General features: G+C 37.3%; 1 protein-coding gene across 1 annotated transcript in view; it reads left to right on the top strand.

Annotated features, from left to right (window-relative positions):
* LOC136033080 (cell division cycle protein 27 homolog) overlaps positions 1-23,008 on the top strand; it is a 67,005-nt gene that overhangs the window by 6,472 nt on the left and 37,525 nt on the right. The window contains exons 3-7 of the mRNA XM_065713680.1: positions 4,982-5,129; positions 6,171-6,399; positions 8,062-8,168; positions 13,589-13,831; positions 14,573-14,693. Coding sequence (XP_065569752.1) covers positions 4,982-5,129; positions 6,171-6,399; positions 8,062-8,168; positions 13,589-13,831; positions 14,573-14,693 — 848 coding nt within the window. The remainder of the gene's footprint in view (positions 1-4,981; positions 5,130-6,170; positions 6,400-8,061; positions 8,169-13,588; positions 13,832-14,572; positions 14,694-23,008) is intronic.

Below are 23,008 nucleotides of genomic sequence, written 5' to 3'. Positions count from 1 at the left end.
CTCTTGTCTTCCAGCCCCACACTCACCAACCATCCGCAAGGAGATGCTTCTTTAACTGGTTTTTAAATTGCGGCACACTGTCTGCTTCCCAAAGTGAGCCTGGAAAGGTATTCCAGACCATCGGACCCAAGTGCCTTACCACATGGCTAGAACAAACCATACTTCTTGACTCACTGCATGTTCAACATTTCTTCTAGCCTATCCATGATAAAATGAGGTAAAAAAAATTAAAAACATCAGGCATGAAACCATTCAAACTCTGAAACACAAAAATGCCAATCTAAAAATCTCTTATGTAACCCACATTCAGAATCCTAAAATTCCTAAAAATTGACTCGGTGCTTAAAACTCCTGTATTATACTTACCAATTAACCTCACTGCTTTATTTTGCTGTATCTGCACTCATTTAAAATTGCATTTAAAATTGCATTTAAAATTACTTGCCCAAATCATAAATCCATAATTTATATACAGTACAATCAAAGAATGACATTAAAGGACCAAAATATGAGGAGGATAAAGAAGTTGAAAACGTCTTAAAATCCCAAGGCTATGCACTATCTTACATGCAACCGCATCAGCGTGTCTTCTCCAGCTGAGTTTCTGATTGAAAATGAATTCTAGGTGCTGCATTTTCTCAACCCGCTTTAGTAAAGAACCACACTATTTCACTGGGAAGATTTGGAGATACAACAGTCGGATTAAACAGAATATAGTTATTCTTTGCTGCGTTAATGCTAAGTAAGCTAATCTGTGGAAATCTCACTCAACCCTTGCAGAGCTTTGTTTGCTTTCTGGACCAATTCTTCAAGAGTCTTTGCTGCCACAACAAATGCTGTATTGTCAGCAAAAGATGTCATAGACACCCAGGAATGAAGAACCGCATACTGTCAACACACAGTAAATACAACAGGGGTCCTAAGATGGAATCCTACGAATCTGTTTAAAGTGAGCATTATCTTCCTCCTTTGGAGATCTCGGATAGTTCTGTAGTGTACTGTCCCGCTGTTCAAATAAGTTAACTAGCTTTTCTTGGCACATTTGGTCTCTGTCTGGTGTGTTCAGCAGACAAGTTTTAAATACCAACGGAGACTACATTGCCTTTCCTTCAAAAACATTAAGAACAAGAAGAACAATAGGCAATTCTTTTTGCAAGACAGTGGAATTCTATATTTGAATGAATATTTTGACCCTATGTCCAAGGGCTGTCCTTAGCAAAACATAAACATATAAAAGAAAAGAGTCTTACAATAATATACAACCAGTAAAACTAAAATGAAAAAATTAAAACAAATTTAATTTAAATATAAATCATATAATTTAATTAAAAATGATTCTACAAGATGTATTAAAAAACCAGTAGACAGTAACACAAAACCAGCTACAAAAAGACCTTCGAAGTTAGCTGCCAAAAAGGCAAGATAAGCAGTGAGAGCGTTTAATTTTTTTTTCTTTCATTTCAATGAATTGCCTTGTTTCATCTTACTTTATTTGTCAGTCCTGGTTGAACTTCGCTGAAGTAAGGATCCTGGGACTGTTAAAAAAAAATATTTAGTTTTAGTGGTTGCATGTTATTGCAAGTCTGACCTGAAAAATAAAAGACGAGAGAGGACTATCCTGACTCAAAAACGTTTCACAAAGGGCTATAACATGGAGATTCCAACAATTCGAAAGAAAATCAAATATCTCATCATACGAAGAAGTAGGATGTCAGCTCCACGAACATGCATTAAAAAAAGCGTCTTGTATCGTTCCAAGATACGAGGAATCACAATATTTACTAAACTGCACCTCACTCAGACTCCTCATTTAACTACTTCACTAAACTACCTCACTGTAGACTCTTCATTTGCCAAATCCGAAAGTAAATAACTATCAGTGTCAAACAGGCAATTTTTTTAATCGGTTCAACCTTGATGTGGTACCGACTGGTACATCAGACATATTTATGTCTAATAAACACTCTCATAGCTCTCATTGAAAAAAAAGACAAGGAAAAGGTGCAGTTGAGCTCTTGGAACAGATAAATGATAATAAGACTAACAAATGAAAAGAGAGCAAAATATTGATAGACAATACACCAAAACAACGAAATAAACACAAGCAACTAAAAGCAATCGGCCAGTGACCCAATCCTGCGAGCAATGGTGTCTGTTGGGAGATTTGCGAGAATTAGCCCACGATCAGACCAGACATTTCGCACTCCAAAACTATCCCTTGCCATATTCTCTATGTCTTACCGGCGTTTCTTTAGGGCCTCTGACACGAAAATACTCCACTTAGCAAGATTAGTTTTGCTATTGAAAATTTTCCTTGTCATTTTGCTGTTCCTCAATTTCACAATCACCGGTGCGACATCTTTTTGGTCTTGTAGAGTAAAGTTATCTTGACGGTATTGGTCAATACTCTGAATGTAATTTTGTAAAAACTGGTGACTCCCATTTTCTGTGTTATGATATTCGTAGTTGTTGCTTTCAAATCTTCACTGGTAACTGCTTCATACCGTTGAAAACTAGGCTATCTAGGAGCATTTCTTGTTCAAAATGATCTATTCTACTTTCCATGTGTGCTACGCGATTTTCCAGCCCTTGAATTTCTGCTTTCAAACTTTTGTAAGATTTTAATATGCTGTGAAACTTTCTGTAAACTCAAGGGACACTGAGATATAGATATCACTAATTATTGTCTTGTATGATTGCTTTAGGGAATCCCCACTTTCCTGTTGTTTATCCCCGCACTTTTCAAAGACTCTGTAATTTTTTCCATCATTGATTTTTGGGTTCTTGCAATCTCATCTCGCTAGCAATAATTCTCTCCAACAGCTGAGATGACGAGCTCGCTGATTTGCGCGCAGCGTACCATTTGCTTTGTTTGTAGATTTCGGGAGAGTTTTTAGCTTCTTCAAAAGCAACCTTTACTCCTTTTTTGTTTTTTGCGACGCTTCCTGTATATTAACTTCATACAATACCAAACTTTTTTCACTGAGTCTTATTTTCTTGTGATCTCCGTGGCAGAAAACAATGAAGTTTTCTCGGCCTTTGCTATCCTTAACGATCTGCAGGACTCCAAGGGGCCAAAACGGGAATCCTTGAAAATGAGCTAGGGCTAAATAAAACTGTTTAAAGCACATCTTAAAGAAAAGACGAGAAAAAATAAAAAAAATCAATTGTTTTTAGTGAGTAGACCCACGGATGGCATTGGCAATTACCTTCATGGTGGGTGGTCCGATGGACCGTGGAGGCCGGCAAACGTTTATTCAATTGTGCTCTGGTATTCACAGCCACGGTTATAATATTATCCAAATCTAATTGTTCACAGCGCTACACAATAGCTTATTGAATATGCACCATTACTGTGCTCTATTGAATAAGGTCTTGTAAAAAAAAAAAAGAAGAAAATCCAACCCAATAGAACGTTTAAAACTACAAAGAAGATTTTATGCTTACCATATCCTGATATATAAATTTCCTAAGCATTTTCTGACTATAAAAAGTCGGACTGCAGCTTATTGAGATTTGAAAAACAATAAGAAAATAATAATTGTTATACAGTGTAATAAGCACTTTTTAATTGCAGTTTGTGAAATTTAATAACCTTACTGAAGATCCAGACAAACAAAAATTATTTGCATTAATGACTTTTGAATGCAGGGCCTATTGAATTGAAAAGAACAGAATTTTTTCTCAAGGAATGGTTCTTAAGAAGCAATAAGGTAGAAGATGATTGACTGATCAAAGTGAAAATGATAAAACGGTTTTTTGTAAAAAGTATATAGTTTCATCAATTTTCTTTTCCAAATATAATTTTAATAACTCTGTTAATAGCTAATATTTTTCTAAGAATTTTATATGCTTTATTACCAGAATTTCTGCAGGGTGCAAAAGAAGTGTATCTATTAATATTTTTCTATTAAATTTTCTATTAATATTCGATCTATGAAGTATTTTTCTATCTTTCTTCATTTTAAATCAAATGTTTTTGCAAATATACATATATTGTTCAAATGTGATCGAATAAATTGTTTCTGTTTTACCAAAGTTGTCCTATCAGGAAAAAATCCTATTCACTGTAATTAGTATACAATTTTGATTTTGTTTATTATTTTCACTTTTTAGTAGTATTTAAGGGTATTTGGCTTGGCTATAGCCTTTAAGTTTTTCCAAAACTCCGACTCCGCCTCTGATTCCGAACAGTCTTACAATATTTCTGCTGCTCTGACTCTATTCTTCGAAGTTCACTAAAAATCTGACTCCACGACTCTGACTCCTCCTCTGACTCCTCCTCTGATTCCGAACAATCTTACAATATTTCTGTTGCTCTGACTCCATTCTTCAAAGTTCAGTAAAAATCTGACTCCACGACTCCGACGCCAAAGCCGTGGTTTTTAGCAAAAGAATTATTCAGAGGTTCTGTTTAAATCCTTTTTCTGGTAAAACAACCCGGTTGATCTTTTTTGACCAGCCTCTTGAACCCACCGCTCAACTTGCTATGAAACTACGTTGTTCATGTTGAAAAAGAGAAGAAAGCAGGCATATAATGGAAGTTTGGTTTGTTAAGCATGTCATTAGATGAGGAATTTTTGGCTAATCAAACATTGTGATTTCCCAGCATTTTAGGTTGAACTTTTTTATCTATTTGTATAGACTATTGTTTTTTCTTGCTGTTCCCAATTGTTTAAAATTAAACTTTTTTTGCGCACGATCTTGAGTCAACATCAAGACTGTATCCAGGGGCAAGGGGCTCAGGGTTCGAACCCTGTCACCCTCTCCCCCCTTCGAAAAAAAAATCCAGGTTACGCCCTTCGTTGACATGCCTGCCAACATTCAGTAATAAAAACGCAACAAAGTTTGCCAAACAATCAAGGGTTTGGTAGCCATGATCAGTCACTGGCAGCAGAATACACTATGAGATTTGTTTTGAGAGTGTTTTACTGTACTTTGGAATCAGCCTCCGTTTGTTCATTGTATTTTTTTTTTTCAGTTGACTCAGACGAAACTTCCTTGTTACTAGCTACCTGCTACTTTAGAGCTGGCTTTCTAAGACGATGCTATCGACTTTTACTGTCAAAAACACTGGTCTCTCCAGAAGAAAAGTATTTACTCGCAAAATGCTGTATATCTATGAAAAGGTACTGTTAAATGTTTGGTTAAGATCATAGGAACATTGTACAATAAGGTTTACACGGTTGAAAATCTTTTGAAACAAAAATCTATGCTAAAAGCCATGCCATCTAACATCCTCGATTAAGAAAATGTATTAAAACTTCGCTAAAAACATAACTAGACTAAAGGATTGATACAATCCAAACAGGACTTGCTAAAGTTTAGAAAAATTGTTTCCCAATATTAGAAACAGTTTTAGAAAAATTGTTTCCCAATATTTGTATCTATCTTACGCTTGAAAGTTGATGAACTGTTTAAGCCAACTCTTGATTTTTGGCTTCGACTCCTTTAGTTTTGTGAGGCATGACACTGACTCTTGACTCTTTTGGATTTTGTACAAAAAAATCAGACTTGTGATTAATATTAATCTTTAGCGTTCTGAATAATGCTATTATTTATTCAAAGAAATAGATTATTATGGAGCAGTAATTAAGATAAAAGACAAAAAAGAGGAATTTCTTTTCTCTTTCTGTCCTTTTGTTTGAAGAAAGACTCGATGCTTTTTAAGAATGTATTTGGATAGTAAGTTTACTTTTCTATTCAGACCATCACTTTATTTGGGGAAAAAGTTTTGTAAGCACACTGAAAACCTATTTTTGTTTCACCTTAATATTTTTATTTTGTTTTGTAATTTGAGCATCTTTATTATCACTTTAAGTACTATATAGACATGTCTATTTGCACCCCCCCCCCAGAATACATTAAAAAGCTACACAAAACCTCTACCTTCGGCTGAATTGTTTTCCATTGAATATAAATGGGGTCTAACGCATCTATTTTAGAGTTTACCGTTAACCTTAATCTAAAACACTACCAAGAGAAATCTGCCGGAAATCAACTTGATTTGGATCTGACTTAATCCTCATTGCACTTACTAAAGGGTCGATTTTAACTGGGTGGATCACACACGAAATGTCAAACAGTCACTTCGTGCTTTGGAACAGTATTTGGGGATACAACTAAGAACCTTTTTTATTTTTAATTAAGACTTTTTTATATTGTTTTAGCTTAGTCGAAGCTGACGCTCTTCTTCGACCAGATAGAATAGCCTGTGAATATGGAGATACAGCTTGTTTTGCATGGGAGCTGCGGGGTGAGCTCTGTCTACTATTTGATAGTATCAACGAAGCTCTTGAAGCTTATAAGAAAGCTCTTGAGCTAAATCCTTTCCTATGGAGTTGCTATGAAGCTCTTTGTGACCTTGGTGAGAAGCCAGATCCTTCTCTTTATTTTCAGGTAAGACTGATCGAAATCATTAAAATAGAATCCGCAGGTTTTTCCGATTAAAAATGTCAGAGGCTGATTTTATTTTGTTTAGAATGGTGTCCTTGTAGCTTCAATTTTTTTTCTTAATCATTCAATTGAAGGAATATGAATGTTCTCAATATATAGTCGAAAATGCTGCATTACTTCCTTGTTCGATGGCATTTACTCAGTAACGTATTAATTTTTTTTTTGGGGGGGGGGGAGTATATTTATTCTAACATCTAATAAAATCTATGCTATGTGGAAACATTTGAAAGCTGTGAAAAATGAGAATTTTTAGGGACCTGTCCCCCCTCTCTCAGTATATTGCTAAATTTGACTGAAATAAAATTAGTTACTGTGTGTGGGGACGTTAGGGATTACAATTTTTTCTAAAATTGCCAGAGTCATGAATCTTTTTAATGAAGTGTTCTTTTGTAAGACTCATTGCTTTATTTTAGCGTGTCAGAAACCAGAGGAAAATCTAGGATCAGTGCAGGATCAGTATTGACCCGTATGCTCAAAGAATATTCTTCTGAAAAATTAAAAGTTGAGGGTGCTAATTAAGTACTTTGGGATTAAAATCTAAACAAAAGTACGAAATATCATAAACCGTGGCTTTGACTCTGAATATGTTAAATTAAGTAAGACTGAAGGTAATTTTAGAACATTAATAACTCTGGCTTTTTGAACTGAGGCATCATATGAGCGATTGGTACAAAATAAGAGGGTGGGGGAGAATGAATGCCAAATTGAAAGTTGCAAATAGGACTTAACTTTTAAAGGACGAATTTTTGCAGTGAAGTATCAATGTTCGATATATTCTTAATTCCTCGACTGTGCTCGAATCACTTTTTAGTATTCAACTAGATTATTCAAGAGTAGTCGTTCAGTAACCAATAAATATGAGTACGTGAGATCCTCGTGAGATAAATTCAAGACCCCCCCCCCCCCTCTACATTCAAATTTAATGTTCGACTTAAACCTTAATTGTAGAAACTGTAAAAAAGGGAAAAAATGTCATTCCCACAAACCGTTTAAAACCTTGTCAGTCATAAGGGTGGTTTAAAGCTTTGACGCTTCTAGGCCCAAGTGTTTTTGCCAGATTTTCGTGGAGATCCCGGAAAATTTGGGGAGTGGAAGCACTGAACAGAACACAACTGATGAGCTGAATGTAATGAAAGAGAGAAGCGGTACCGAGCTCTTGGCTGCCATTCTTGTGAGACATCTGACAGTTTATAAGTGGCCACAGAATTCCTGTGTTGTTTTAAATCACTCTTCTTTGAAAAGGAAGTGCGGTGACGGAGTCGGCCTTTGACGGTAAAATCCATCAGTCCGGTTTTTGTTCAGAAAAAATCACTCAGTGATAATATATTGCGCCCCTATGCCCGGGCCTAGTGGGTCGGTTGGCAAATCTGGGCCTTGCTGCCAGATCTTCTAACATTCAGACCTTAAAAAGTAGTTAATATATTTAACTGATTATACTTTAATTGCGTTCCTATATGAGGATATATGCAAGTCTAAGTTCGCTATTAATTATTATCTACAAGTATTCTGGTTTAGGAGACCAATTTCAAACCTCCCTTTTCTATTGTATTCTTGAAGTCTGATTGTCAATGGATAAACTAATAAAGTTTATTCTTTTAAATGCAGATAAACAACCTTAAAGATTTTGGTCAGTGTTGCGGACATAGTAAAGTACTCCAATTTACTACAGTGGGCGGAATTCCTATGCAGTGTCCTGATAAAGTTCTGAAAAGGTATGTCATAGTTTTGGTTTGTTCTTATGTATTTTTTTATTTATTTATTTTTTTTTTAAGTCACACTCTACCCCAATTTCAGATTACTATCATTCGTTTGGTTTATTGGATGGAAGCATTTATGAAAATAGATAATTAAAGATTTCAAAGATCACTCTGCACTTAGAGATACATTTTGAGAGACAAGACATAAATAATTGAGCCGAAACCAATGAGGATAAAGAAAATAGAGTTTAAATGCATGGTTTTGCCAAACGAAGTATAAAATAACACAAATATATATTTTAAATTAATTATATGAATTATATTTTAAAATAAATTGTTCTACCTCACCTTCCTCAGCTCTTTTATTTTAGATTATGCCGTGCTTGCTGGTTTCGTAAACTTTGATTATAGAAAACTGGTATTTGGCTGTTTTGACATAAAACATCTGTACTGTTTATCAATAACCTCTTGTTCAATTCATAAGAGAAAAAGCAACAAAAAAAAGGAAAAAACAGTTACTTTTTGTTGAAGTTGTTTTTTGTCAACGTGCTATTCGTAGTGACTGTTTTGGGATATTTTGTAACACCCTTTTTAAATTTTATACTATGCTATACGCTTGTACCGCACATCTTAGTAAAAACGAAATAAGAAAAAACAGCAAGTTCACTTGCTTGACGTAAAAACTGCGTTGCTAGAAGGGAGCCACTTTTCCAAAGTTCCATATTTTGATTTTTTGCCATTTTCTGAGAGTGAACTTAGTGTTTACCTTAGTGATGGTGTTAAAGAATGCAACGACCAGTGTGCTAAGCTTGTGGAAATGGTTGAAATAAGTAGTTGCAATTGGTTAGGAATCAGCCAAATAGCACTAGTCTTTGCTTGGGGGAATAAAATATTTTTCTACTTGAAAGTGGGTAATTTGTGAAAGAAAAAAGCAAAGTGGGATATCTACATAAATGAATAAAATGCATCTTAATATTCATCGCCTACACAGCATTGTACCATCGTTCTTTATTTGAACAAATGGTCCAATATTGCCTTTCTAATTGGCACAACTTCTTAGTCAATGATATTACCGGGAGGTTTTCAGTATTTCGTACTCTAGTAAAGAGAGTAAAAAGCTCCTCGTTTGTTCTGTTACGGGGAACTTTATTCAAAACACGAAAATACAAAAATCAATCTTGAGGCACAAGCTCCAAAGCCAATTAAAAGTAGATAACGCGCATTAAAATATTTTATGTTACTTTCTATCCAAATAGTGAAAAATAACCTTTGATATCCACTGGAAAGAAAATCAAAAATACAAACTAGATAGAAAAGGAGAAAAATAATTGAATTGTAAATGTTCATGTGTAAATGTTTTGTAAACCAAAGCATTTACACATGACAACGGGAGAAGTCCATCATGTCGAAAATTGGAGTCTATCGTAGGAAACATATCGTGAAAACTCTTTGTTGCGATGTCATGAACAAGATCAAATACGATGAAAAGCTTTTGAAAACTACAGGGTCCAGAAAAATGTATAATATCGACTGTATAGTTGTAACAATCTCATTGAAGCATGTAAACCAGTGCCATAATAGGTGTTCCTCCACCTGCAGTTTTTGACTGGTGCAGTAGGTCAATTAGTGGAATTCCAATTTGATTTCTGTGCCAATCTCAAGGTGAACTTCTGATTTTGGCCACAACTCTTGATAACAAGTTCGAAGATAGACAATAAAAACAGCACGCAACAAGTGACAGCTAATGTGAGACTGTAATTCTGGTAGCCAAACTTCCTGCAGAAACTTTAGTAGCGTATTTGATTGAATAAATTTTGGCAATATCTGTTGCTGTAAGACCTATTTTTCTATTGCTGGATGAATATAAGGATTGTATCAAAATTGCTGTTTGACTCATATCCTGTTTAATCGCGGACATCGTGACGGATATGGACTTGGTTTAGTTAAGCATCCCTCAACATTCTCTGAAATTTCCATCTTAATACCCTTAGTCTTAGTAGTAGCAGTTATAGTAGTAGCAGTAGCAATAGTATTAGCTGTAATAGTTTCTACTTAATACTCTCGCCACACATGGTTTGAGTTTATCTTCTTGGTAACTTTCATCGTTTCACTCTCTCTCTCTATCTCTAGTCTAAATATCTAAATATGATAAAGAAGCCTTAATTGGACTGTTTTAACCTGAGTTAACCGTGGTGCCATCTTTTTTTGCAAAACTCGTAGCATTAAATTTGCTCGGAAGAACACCAGATGACAGACCACCGCCCCAAGAGCTCCTGTCTAACCGTAAGAAGCGAAGTGATGCCGCAAGCGTGGCGGCAAACAAGGTCAGCTGATGATCCCAGTTATCGTTTCATTAAGATCAACTAGTCTTGCTCCGAAAACCTCACCCCATCAACGTATCCTTGTTAAGATAGACTGTTCTACATATGCCAATATGCCGTCTCTTATCCCTTTCAATCAAGCTCCGGTATGTTCGACTAGTAGTGATCAGCCTCCCCCCCCCTACTAAGGTCAGTGACTTTTAATTCGAAAAATAGAATGCCGAATTTTCTCGTTATAAACTGCCAGTCATTGTGTAACAAAATGGAAGAATTTGAAGTTATTGTCCGTCAAAATAGTATCCCAATTACCGCAGTTACGGTATCTTGATAGGTTGTCAGGTCATATGGCAGGCTACGAAATTTTCCTGAGCACACGTGCTGATCGAGGTGAGCATAGACTAGGTGGAAGTGTTGCCTTGTACATACGGAAGGACATCCATTGCAAATTATTATCGGAATTATTTAATCCAGCTCATGAAGCAATCTGGGCTATTTGCAAACCTAAATCTCTTCCCCGTCGCTTTTCTTGCATTATAGTCGCTTCAGTATATCACCCGGAAAGTGCCAGAAACCGGGGTGACTTGGTTTTCCACCTCCAAACGACTATTAATCACCTGAGAAGTATATACAGTAGCCCTGCTTTTACTATAGGAGGAGACTTAAACCAAACCAAGAAGAGTTGGTTATCATCTTGTTTGTCTTTAAAACAAGTAGTACACATACCCACCCACTCTTTGGGGGGCATATTGGACCTTATACTCACAAATTATGATGATTTTTACTCCCCTCCATTTTCTCTTGGTCCCGTTGGCATGTCAGACCACAACGAAATTCTTTGGAAAGCAAGAGAGTCATTACCAAAGCCCAAACTATCCCGTGTCACTGTTCGTCCTTGTACGGAGTCGGCCATCTGTGAATAGGGTCGATGGATTGGCACATATGACTTCCCCGAAGTGTATAATACCGGGCTCTTGGAAACTAAGGTATCCGATTTCAATGCCACGTTATACAGTCAATACCTAAAGATCTTTACAACAAAATCATTTGTTGTTAGTGAATACAACAAACCATGGATATCTCCAGCTATTAAATCACTAATAAAAGAGAGGTCTCGCCTCTACTCCCGTAGTGATATTATCAACGGCAAGAAATTGCGAAATCAAATAGTCTCTTTGGTAAAGAAAGCCAAAGCTCGCTATGGTCGTGAAACCATGCCCTCCCAATTACTTACTTCAGACCCCAAAAAGTGGCACAACGCTTTGAAAAAAGTGGCCGGCCAAGCTTTTGACAGCAGTGTAAAGATCAGCAATGATGATGGGTCCTTAATCAGTGCAAAAGAAGTGAGTGAATTCTTCCAAGATCTGCACTACCTATTCAACTATTACGGCTCATGAAAAGTCCACCATACTTGAAAAATGTGAGCCTGAGAACAACATAATAGTCAGTGAGTTTGACGTTTACACGGAATTACGGAAGATCAAACCGAATACATCTTCATACCCTGGGGAATTACCTGCCAAACTGCTACGTGAATATGCAGCCTTCATAGCATTACCACTGTCCAGCATCATTAACAAGTGTTTTGCTTGTGGCTATTTCCTGTCACAGTGGAAAAAGTCCTATATTAGAATTATTCCAAAAAAGCGCGCCCCTGGTGCATGCGACGATCTCCGCCCGATCTCACTTACACCTTGTTTGGCGAAAGTAACTGAGGCCTTTATACTCAAGTTTCTTCTGAAACAAATTCATGGGCGTATTGATAAATTCCAGTACGGTGGACTCCCCAAGTGTAGTACTACAATCTACCTTGTACGGATGTTTGACTGTGTCCTCCAATGGCCTGAAAAAGGTAGCTGTTTCGTCGACATTTCCGCAGTGGATTTCCGAAAGGCCTTTGACCTAATCCACCACCTGACTGCAGGCATGAATCTCCAGGAAAAGGGGGCCAAACGACGCACCCTTGGCCTTGTATTTGACTTCTTAACTGGTCGAAGACAAAAAGTCTTTGCACTCCATGAAAACAATTCGGATTCTTCATGGTCAGATACTTCTTGTGGGGCCCCACAAGGCACGAAATTAGCTGGAATAATTTTCCTGGCTGTAATTAATTCCCTGTTTAATCATCACGACGACCGTTACAAGTTTGTAGATGATCTGTCCATAGTGCTCGCTTACCTGGTCGAAAACGTTATCATAACAAAGCAGTTTTCAGACCAGTTACTTGATCAGCTAAAGACCGAATGCTCAAGTCATGATCTTACCATTAACTTAGCCAAGTCGAAGATAATTCGTTTCAACCCTCTGAAGCGGAATATAGATATGCCTCTAGTCCCTTTCCCGATTGTGAACGAAATAAAAATCTTAGGAGTAACTTTCACTAGTGACTGTAGTTTCAGTGCCCATATTGATTTAACCATCCACAAGGCTAATGCAAGCCTTCAGACACTTACCAAAATGAGGCGTTTTGGGTGTGATACTGAAAGTCTTCTCCATGCCTACATGTGTTATGTTCGGTCATTGCTCGAGTACGCGTGCCCGGTGTGAGGTCCATCTGCTATTCGCACTATTACACGACATAGAGTGCTTCCAGAAAAGAGCAACAAGGATTATACTCTGAAACCGTGACATACCCTATGATCAAGCCCTCGCTAAATTAAATTTATCTCCACTTAAAGTCCGGCTTGAACACCTTATTCAGCAATTTGGAAAATCCGTCCTAGCCAATAAGAGCCACCGATCAATACTACCCGGACCAGCCCCTCCCAATAGCCGAACTCGGTTACAAAATAAACTTGTACCCCCTAAAGTACGAACTAATCGTTACGCCAACTCATTTGTGCCTTTCTTCACATCAATTTTTAATGCTGAGTTGTAGTGTGTGATTTTTGTTTAAATGTATAATTTTTGTGAAAAAACTGAATTAAGCTATGCTACGATAGTTTTCAAATATACCAATCTCTCTCTCTCTCTCTCTCTCTCTCTCTCTCTCTCTCTCTCTCTCTCTCTCTCTCTCTCTCTCTCTCTCTCTCTCTCTCTCTCTCTCTCTTCCTCTCATATAGTTCGAATATAAGGCACTTTCTCGAAATAACTTGTTTTATATCTTTTTGGTCTTAGCATCCCGAACATTACCATGTCAACTTTATCTCATGACGTGACTGACTCAACGCCACCTCTGAAACTCCACATAACTTCAGAATTCAATTCGTCGGGCCCAGTTCTGCAGCAACCTAAGCAATTAGAAATCACACCTGAACACCAGTCAATCAGAATGATTCCACCTTCTGCACCAAGAACAAAAATGAAATCTACAAAGAGATTCGGAAATTTAGCCACACATGATTTGAGTTTGTCTCCAGGGTAACTTTTATTGTTTCAGATTCTCTCTCTCTTTCTCACTCTCATTATCTCTCTCTCACTCCCTTTCTCTCTCTTTCTCATTCTAATTATCTCTCTCACTTCCTCTCTCCTTCTCTCCGTCTCTCTCTTGTAATTACTCATCTCGTTTGTTTCTTTAACTTTGTACTGTCTTATTTAATGTCGTTTTTTATGGTTTTCATTTAAATATTTTGTTATCCTCTGAGGACAGTTATAGATATATAGCCAGTATATTCATATTGAATGGTTTGCCCGTCACTGTCTTATCAGGAAAAAACTCCCCTCTTCTCTATTAGTCTTCATTTCGTCTCTGTATATTTAGTTCTTATGCGATCGTAAGGCAGTGTTGTGCTCGCAGACTAACCAAGAAAAAAAAAAGTGAAAATCGCCAAGTTAAAACTACTTCCTTAATATGCATCTTATTTTAACGTATGAATCTTTTTAGCAAAGTTTATATGATGTTTCACACTACCCCGCCATTGAACAAACTGGCTGAAGATTTTGAGCTTGCTCCTGGTCTTACTCAAGGGATGTTTCCCTTTATTCTTATTATTGCTCTTTTTATGCTTCTCATTTAAAAATATTATATAGTATACCTTCTCATTTTCACACAGCTCTTAAATGTTTGAATTTTCTTATATTTATATGCGTTATTGTGCTTTAATTCTTGTAAATTTTATTGTTTTGTTCCCAACTTTCTTATAGATTTTTCTTATTTTTCAGTTTTGGAGTTTTACCTTTAGAGAGCTCATTTTCTGATTCTTCGTTTGGATCTCTTGGTATTTTAACGCCTAATGTACCAATCCCTAGTCCAGTGCAGCTTCAGTCGCGAAATCCTAGAAAGGTAAGCTATGCGGGAAAAGAAGTTGCTTTAACAATCGTAAGCCTCTCACGTGCATACGTCTCCCAATATTTGACTTTCTCTGATGGTAAGTACAAACATACCGCGAAAACTGTCTCCCTGCCTATAAAAATGGTCAAAGCAAAAGTTGTAGTATTAACACTTACACTATACAGACGAGATATCTTAAATCAGAATAGGATATGCCCTAGAGGCATTTGTACTCTATACTGTAAGAAGGGATTCTAGCCCTAGTGGAAGGTCTAGAATATTGCTCATCATATTTTTTTTTCTCTAGGTTTTTTTTTACATAACTTCAAAAATAAGCTAAAAAACGGCGAGACAGACTTTTTCCTTAAAAAAAAGAAACAAAGAATTAACAGTCATGTTCTTCCAGACTATTTATTAAAAATAAAATAAAATAACTACAGAAAATCTTTTGAGTTAGATGCACCATATAAGATTATCAGCTCATCATTACCAATTGATTATGTCATTGATTGCTATTTGTCTATTTAGCTATTGATTGCGTTTGAATGTTTGAATGAATTGAATGATATGGTATTTATTAATCCTGGAACTGACTCACTAGCTGGGTTGCCACCATGGTCAGTTCCTAAATTGCCAAAATTGCCCAAATTTACGTGTTACGCAGCGATTTTGGTGCTACAGTCAAAAAACTGATTGTAATAGTGCTAAAATAGCATTTTGTGTTACATTTGACAGCCCTGAGCACGTGCTACGGTGCTACACATAATAAAAAAGTTTTCTTTTGTGCTACTGGTGGCAGCCTTGCTCACTAACGGTATTATCCCACCAAAGCCATCACTTGATTCATTATATCGGAAATTTAGTTGATATATAAAATATGGTGATTAGATTTGATAGAGGGCAAGTGACATACTAGCTCTCGATTTGTTTTGTGCCGAAGAGTAGTATAGTAAAAATACATGCAAACTTAGTGATTTGCTCTTAGTGAGGGTCATCAAGCAAATTGAATTTTTCGTAAATTTTTCGATTATCATATTTATTTGGCTTTTTCTTTCACTCCGGGAAATGATCCGAATCGAGCGAACAGAACTTCGCTTACGAAAATAGTCATGCAAAAAAAAGAATGTCAAAACATGCTCAAATAAAATCCTTATAAGGGATAAAAATAATCATAGGCAGTGCAATAGCGCTGCCTAAGTAAAGAACGATGTTGGCACAATATATTTTTTTTTTCGTGTTTTCGGGTCTTTAGACCAGGGCACTTCGTATCGAAGGAGTTGTAGTAGAAACTTCACAAAGGGCACATTCAATTGCAAATTGAAACGGTTAGTGCCCTTTTTAATAGTCGAAAGTGATTGGAGGGCAACTAACCCCTCTCCCACGCGCACCCTTTCCCCAAACACATCCAATCAGAATTTGGAGATAGCCATTCTGTTCAACGTACTTGAAAAGTATAGAAATTATGTCTTTGAAGATGACCCCGTATAGCCCTCAGGACAAGGGTTGTAAGTTATGCCCTTGGGGCATATAAGGTTTTTATAGAAAGTGTTGACGTAGAAACTTCAAAAAGCGCTCATTCGATTAAAAATTGAGAGGACTAGGGCCTTTTTTATTAGTCGAAAGTGACCGGAGGGCAAATGCATAACTTGTAAGTTATGCCCTGGGGGCATACAAGGTTTTTGTAGAAAGCGTAGTCATATAAATTTCGAAGGGGGCTCATTGAATTGGTAAGCAGAACTTCTAGTGCCCTTTTTAAGAGTCAAGTGATCTGAGGGCAGCTATCACCTCCCCCCAACACGTCGTTTTCCAAATTACATCGAATTTTTGACAATCATTTTATTTAAAATAGTCCAAAGATCGTATAACAAGTCTTTTGGGGGTTAATACAAACCACCAGAGCCTGTGGGCGAGGGTTGTAAGTTATGCCCCGGGGCATTTAAGGTTTTTATGGTTATTTAACTTTAGAAGAGACTCATTTGGTTGAAAGTTGGAAGTTCTAGTTCCTTTTTAAGCGTCAAAAGTGATGGAGGGCATTTAGTCCCCCTTCCTTCCCCGACAACCCCTCTTTTCACCAAGCGCATCTGATTGAAATTATGAAATAGCGATTTTGTTCAAAATAGTCCAAAGAACACATAATAATGTCTCTAGAATTGACAACTCCCCTGCGCCCTGGGGATACGCTTGTAAGTTATGCCATGAGGGCATATAAAGTTTTTATGGAATGGGCGGTCGTATAAACTTCAGATGGGTCTCAGTTGATTTGAAATTTGGAAGTTATAGTGCCCTTTTTAAGAGTCAAAGTGATTTGTGAACAACTAGCCCCCCCCCTCCACGCTCATCATTTCCCTTAATACCTCCAATCAAAAATTTGGAGATAACAATTTTTTTCGTCGCAGTTGAAGGGTCCAGAAATTATGTCTGTGAGGAAGCCCTCCTCCCCTCCTACAGCTCTTATAGCAAGGGTTGTAAGTTATCCCCTGGGAACATATAAGGTTCTTATAGAAAGGGTGGTCGTGTATGCTTTGGAGGGGACTCAATGGATTAGTAACAGAAGTTTTAGTGCTCTTTTTAAGAGTCAAAGTGATCAGAGCGCAGCTAGTAACCAACACCCCCCCCTCCACCCCACACAGACACACAAACTCACAAACTCGTCATGTTTTCCCCAGATGCATCCTATAGATATTGTGAGACGAGCCTTTTATTCAAAATAGTCCAAAGATCATATAGCAAGGCTTTTGAGGTTGATAAAGACCACCAGAGCCTAAGGGCGAGGGTTGTAAGTTATGCCTCTGGGGCATTTAATGTTCTTATGGAAGGGATAGTTGTATAAACTTTAGATGTGGCTCATTTGGTTGAAATTGGATTTTCTAGTTCCCATTTAAGAGTCAATAGTGATAGAGGTCAATTAGCCCCCCCCCCCCCCGCCAACTACTCCTCTTTTCACCAAATCTATTTGATCGAAATTTTGCGATGGTAATTTTGTTTAATATAGTCCAAAGAACATATAACAACGTCTTCAGGGTTGGAACAGCCCCCAGAGCCCTGGAACAAATACTTTCAGCTATGCCCTGGGGCATATAAGGTAATTATGGAATGGGTGGTCGTGTTAAATTCAGATGGATCTCATTTGACTTTAAAGTGCAAGCTATAACGCCCATTTTAAGAGTCAAAGTGGTTTGAGACCCCCCCCCCCCCTTACACGCATTATTTGGAATAACAAACATCCAAACAAATTTTTTGAGGCATCCATTTTTTTCAGCATTGTTGAAAAGTTCAGTAATTATGTGTTTGGGGATGTCAACATCCCCCCACCCACCACCCACTTACCCGGAACCTCAGGGTAAGGGTTGCAAGCTATGCAATCTGTTCACTGTTACTGAGAAAATGCATGTATGTTTGACTTCTACTTTCCCAAAATACGAAGGGCATTAAGATAAGTCTTTCAGGGAATGTTGAGGGAAGTGTTGAACTAAACCACAACATGTTATGTGTATATGGGTTGTCAAAATGGTGTAAGTCAGAAATGACTGAGCATATCAATTAGGAATTTTCAGGAAGTGTTAGGGGAGATGATCGATTGACCAAAAAGGCAATATTGTACGCTACTACTACTACAACCACTACTGCTTCTACCGCTACCACAAGTGCTGTTACTGCTACCACTACTATCACTAAAACTAATACTTCTGTAGCGAGTACTACTAAGGCTGAGGATATTGGAAAAAATATCCGAGGAAACATTGTGGGGAAATTTGAACTAAATAAGAACATACTATGTTTATAAGATCGCTAACATGGGCGTATCAGCAATATTTTTGGAACTGCTTATCATACCAAGAGGAAACTTCAGGGGCATCATGATTGGGATGTTCAAGTAACCAAAAGGCAATGTGCACATGCTACTACTGCAAATAATACTGCTGCTACTACTGTTAATACAACCTTAACACTGCAACTACTTTTACTATCACCGATACTACTGTGGTAATATTACTATTAAGGCTAAGTCAATGAAGATAAAATTTGAGAGAATGTTGATGACAAATTCGAACTAACAAAAGAGACTATGTGCATTTAGATTGTCAAAATAGCGTATCTTAAGAATTGGTTTTGTATCACGTTGGAACTCTCAGAGATTACTTAAAGGGGAATATCAATTGACCAGAGTCAATATGTGCACAATACTGCTAATACTCCTGCTATTGCAACATTTACTAGTTCTACTACTGCTATTACTATTGCTTCAGTTACTACTTCTGTAGCAAATACTTGCAAGGTTAAGGGCATTAAGTGGAAAATATCAAAAAGTATACCGATATACATGTTAAGAAAGAGCAAATCGATAATATGATAGCAATGGCTAATTGTATTAAGTTGAGTAGTTAAACTACTACTGTGACTACTATTGCAACTATGCCTAAGGGTATGAAGGTGAAATTTCCAGTGAAAAATTTCTGTTATACGGAGGACAACCTGCCATCCATACACAGATTGTTAAATGCCTAAGGGCATGAAGGTGAAATTTCCAGAGAAAATTTCTTTTGTGCGGATCACAACCTGTCATCCGTACGCAGGTTGTCAAAAGGACATATCCGCAATATATTAGGAACAGTTTCATATGTGAAATAAAACTTACGATGCTTTTTGTGCGGGATTTTGTTGAACTAACCAAAAGACACTGTTTGCATCATAATACTACTGCTTTTACTCCTACAACTGCTACTACTGCTACTATTATTATTATTAGTAGTAGTAGTAGAACAATTTTATTAGAAATATTGCTACCACTACTACGGCTACTAAAGCTAAGACTACTACTATTATCTCTACTCCTACTATTACTACTATAGGTACTGGTGCTACTAATACTACTAATAAATCTAAGGGTATTAAGGCGAAAATTTTGGGAAATATCGTAACTGTATTGAAATACATCGATACAGACTCTGCCCACATAGATTGTCAAGAAGACGTACCAGCAATGCTTCAGGAATAGTTGATGGTGTTAAGTAAATAATTTCATCGTGTATTGAAGGGGGTGTTGAGAAAAAAGGTGTTATGTGCATACTATTACTAATGCTACTACTGCTACTACAGCTATTGCTACTACACAAGCTAAGGGTATTAAGGCGAAGCTTTCAAGGAATGTTTAGGCGGATGCTGAACTAAATCAAAATGAACTATGATCACGTAGATTGTCAACAGGGTGACAAAGCAATATCATAATAACGGCTTATATTATTAAGTTAGACCTTTCAGGGTAAGTTGTGACAGATTTTGAACTAGCCAGAAGACATTATGTGTATACTTTTGGTAATACTTCTGCGGTTACTGTGACTAATGGCACTTAAGGGCATTAAGTTGAAACGTTTTGGGGGAGTTTCAATTAAACGAAAAACTATACGCATGCAAGTATAAAAAGGGCATATAAGTAATATCATAGGCAGCGCTGCTCTGTCCATAACTAGTAATATCATTGATATTTTAAAGGAGCTAATTTGGTTGGAAATTTGAAGTTCTAGTACCCTTTTTAAGAGTTAAAAGTGAGTGGAGGGCAATCAGCCCTTCTCTTTAGCTCATAATTTTCCAAACACTTCCAATGAAAATTTAAGATATCCATTTTGTTCAACATAGCCTAACGGTCTTGTAACTGTAATCCTAGGGCTATTGTGTAGGTCAACCCCCCACTGTTCTGCAATTTGCCCATCATGTTTAAAACATAGATGTTGCCTTAAGATTAAATCAAAATGCATTGTGTCAATGCTAATTGCCATTAAGGCATCACAGCTGTATCCCAAGAACAACTACGGGCATTATGTTCATACTTTCGGGGCTACTTTTGCTCTTAAAATCTAACCATACCAAAAGAGTATTACGTGTATCCAAACTGTCAAAGAATATAGATAGATTTTTTTTTCTTTTTTTTTTTTACAAATGGCATCAAGTTTTCTATTTCAGGTCAACTAGAGGAGGTATAAAACTAAATTAAACACTACAAATAGCAGGCCAGACTATCATTTTTTAAGAAAAATCGAGAAGATTTAAACTATTATTTTCTTTTTCCCTGAAAAGACCATGTCAATTTAAACGAACAGAAATTAATTAAAAAAAACACTTTTTCCTCAAAATAAGTTTTTCAAAGAAAAGTAAAGAACTATTAAATCGAAAATGAGCAAAAATAAAATAATCTACCAAGCGTAAAATTACTACAAGTCAGCATCGATCAATAAATGAAACGCAAAACGAATAGAAATTACAATAAATAACCGAGTCAAACTCAAAACGAGCAGAAATTAACATTCCCATGCCCAGAACATAATTTGTGCTTTAATGAAAAAAATATATTTTAAATTTTTTCACTTTTATAATTCTAATAAATTAAATATTATTAATACTTTAATTAATTAATAGCAGTATATGCACATTAAACTGACAATGCACATTCATTTGCATTTTTTTTTCAGTGAATTGCGAATTATGTTCTGGCCTTGGAAAGGCATAGGCGTTTTGAACCCAACTCATGTTAATATCTGTTTGTTTTTAGTTTGACTCGGTTATTTATTGTAATTGTGTTGCGAGAGCAACACTTCGGTTTTGTCCCTTTTTTTTATGCCGCCGATGTCGGCTTATTCCTGGAATAATATGAAAAAAACTTCGTTTTCTTAAAGAGTTAAAGAGGCTGCATCCCAAAGTCGAACCTTAAAACGTACAGGAATTAGGAGAGGCAGCTGGGGGGCTGCTGCCCCCCAAATCCCCCGCTTATAAAGACTCTTTTGTACAGGTTTTTTGTTGTGGGGGGCTGCCGCTCTCCTAAGCCCCCGCTCTTGGCTTCGGAAAGGCCCTCTTTTAATTAACAAAACAAAAAACCTGTACAAAAGAGTCTTTAAAAGCGGGGGGTTTGGGGGGCGGCAGCCCCCCAACTGCCTCCCCTAATTCCTGTACGTTTTAAGGTTCGACTTTGGGACGCAGCCTCTTTAACTCTTTAAGAAAACGAAGTTTTTTTTCATATTATTTCTGTACGTTTTTCTACAATCCATGGTGGATGTAATTTAATAATTCCTGTACTCCTCGTACAGGAATTAGGACTGCCTCTCCTAATTCCTGTACGTTTTAAGGTTCGACTTTGGGACGCAGCCTCTTTAACTCTTTAAGAAAACGAAGTTTTTTTCATATTTTGTGAAAAAAACCACCCGATAAGGGCTTGAACCCTTGACCTTAGGATTAAAAGTCCCACGCTCTACCGACTGAGCTAACCGGGCATGTTTGAAGTCGAAATACCTGCATGTGTATAATATAACTTTTAAATAACAAGAATTTCAAAAATTAACATGGGCTCTTATGGGGAAATGGGTTTTTCTAAGCTAGAAAATCGGGGGGTTAAGATTTTCCGACGAAACTTTCCAGGAAAATTACTCGGAGAATTCCGCGTCGAATGAGTCTTCGTACACCCAGATCCGATGTCGGCTGTGACCTGTAGGCGTGGCGAAAAAAAAAGAACATGAACATTAAGTGGCTATGCGTGGTTTCTGGAAAACAGGGAAGGAGTTATCGGATCGAGCTGAAATTTCGCGGATAAGCTCCTGGGCCCTAGGGGACCTTAACTTGTGAATTTCAGCCCGATCGGACAACGTTAAAGGGGGGCTGGGGTTGGGGGGTTGAAACTTTCGGCCAGATTTTCCCCATGAAGGAAAAGTCGGAGGGGGATGAAATTTGGCAGGTTTCTTAGTTGGAGCTCGGGCTACGAAATGCATCCCTCTCCATCCCTCTGCGACCACTGGGACCGAAGATCGCTTAACATTGTCGTGGTTCGCCTCTTTAAAGAGGCACGAGTGTGCCTCCTTGAACTGGTAAGGGTCTAGCCTGTGTGGTTTTTATGGAAAGTGTGGACCTCACGCCGGATCGATGAATATGGTATTACATTTTGGAAAGCTCCGCAGAACTCTTGCCTGGGGCCAAAAAGGATGGTTTTTGCTTGTCCACGAGCCAGAACCTATGATGTGCGAAGTGAAGTGGAGTTATGTAGCCTATGTCAGAGAGGAGTGTCTGAAGTTGTGCAGCCAAGCTTTCGTTTCATCAAACCATGTTTCTGCTTTCGAATGGAAAGCTCGGTTCTAGCAGGCAAGCAGGCAGGCACCACTTTCAAATTGAAGATGGACTAAAATATATAGGTGTTAAATATATGCGGCAGTTACCCGGCCCCACAGCCAGTATATCTTCTTTGAGTGATAAATAGAAAAATTTACAGAAGCAAAAAAGCGGCATTTTCCCACGGGTCCGAAAGTGCTGCCGTGATTTCGGCTGGGTTTATCATTTGTTTTTTCGGACTT

The sequence above is a fragment of the Artemia franciscana genome, chromosome 11 (assembly GCF_032884065.1).
Source record: "Artemia franciscana chromosome 11, ASM3288406v1, whole genome shotgun sequence".
In the NCBI taxonomy this organism is placed as follows: Eukaryota; Metazoa; Arthropoda; class Branchiopoda; order Anostraca; family Artemiidae; genus Artemia; species Artemia franciscana.
The sequence above is the reverse complement of the archived record's forward strand: the minus strand, read 5'-3'. Positions and strand labels throughout refer to the sequence as shown.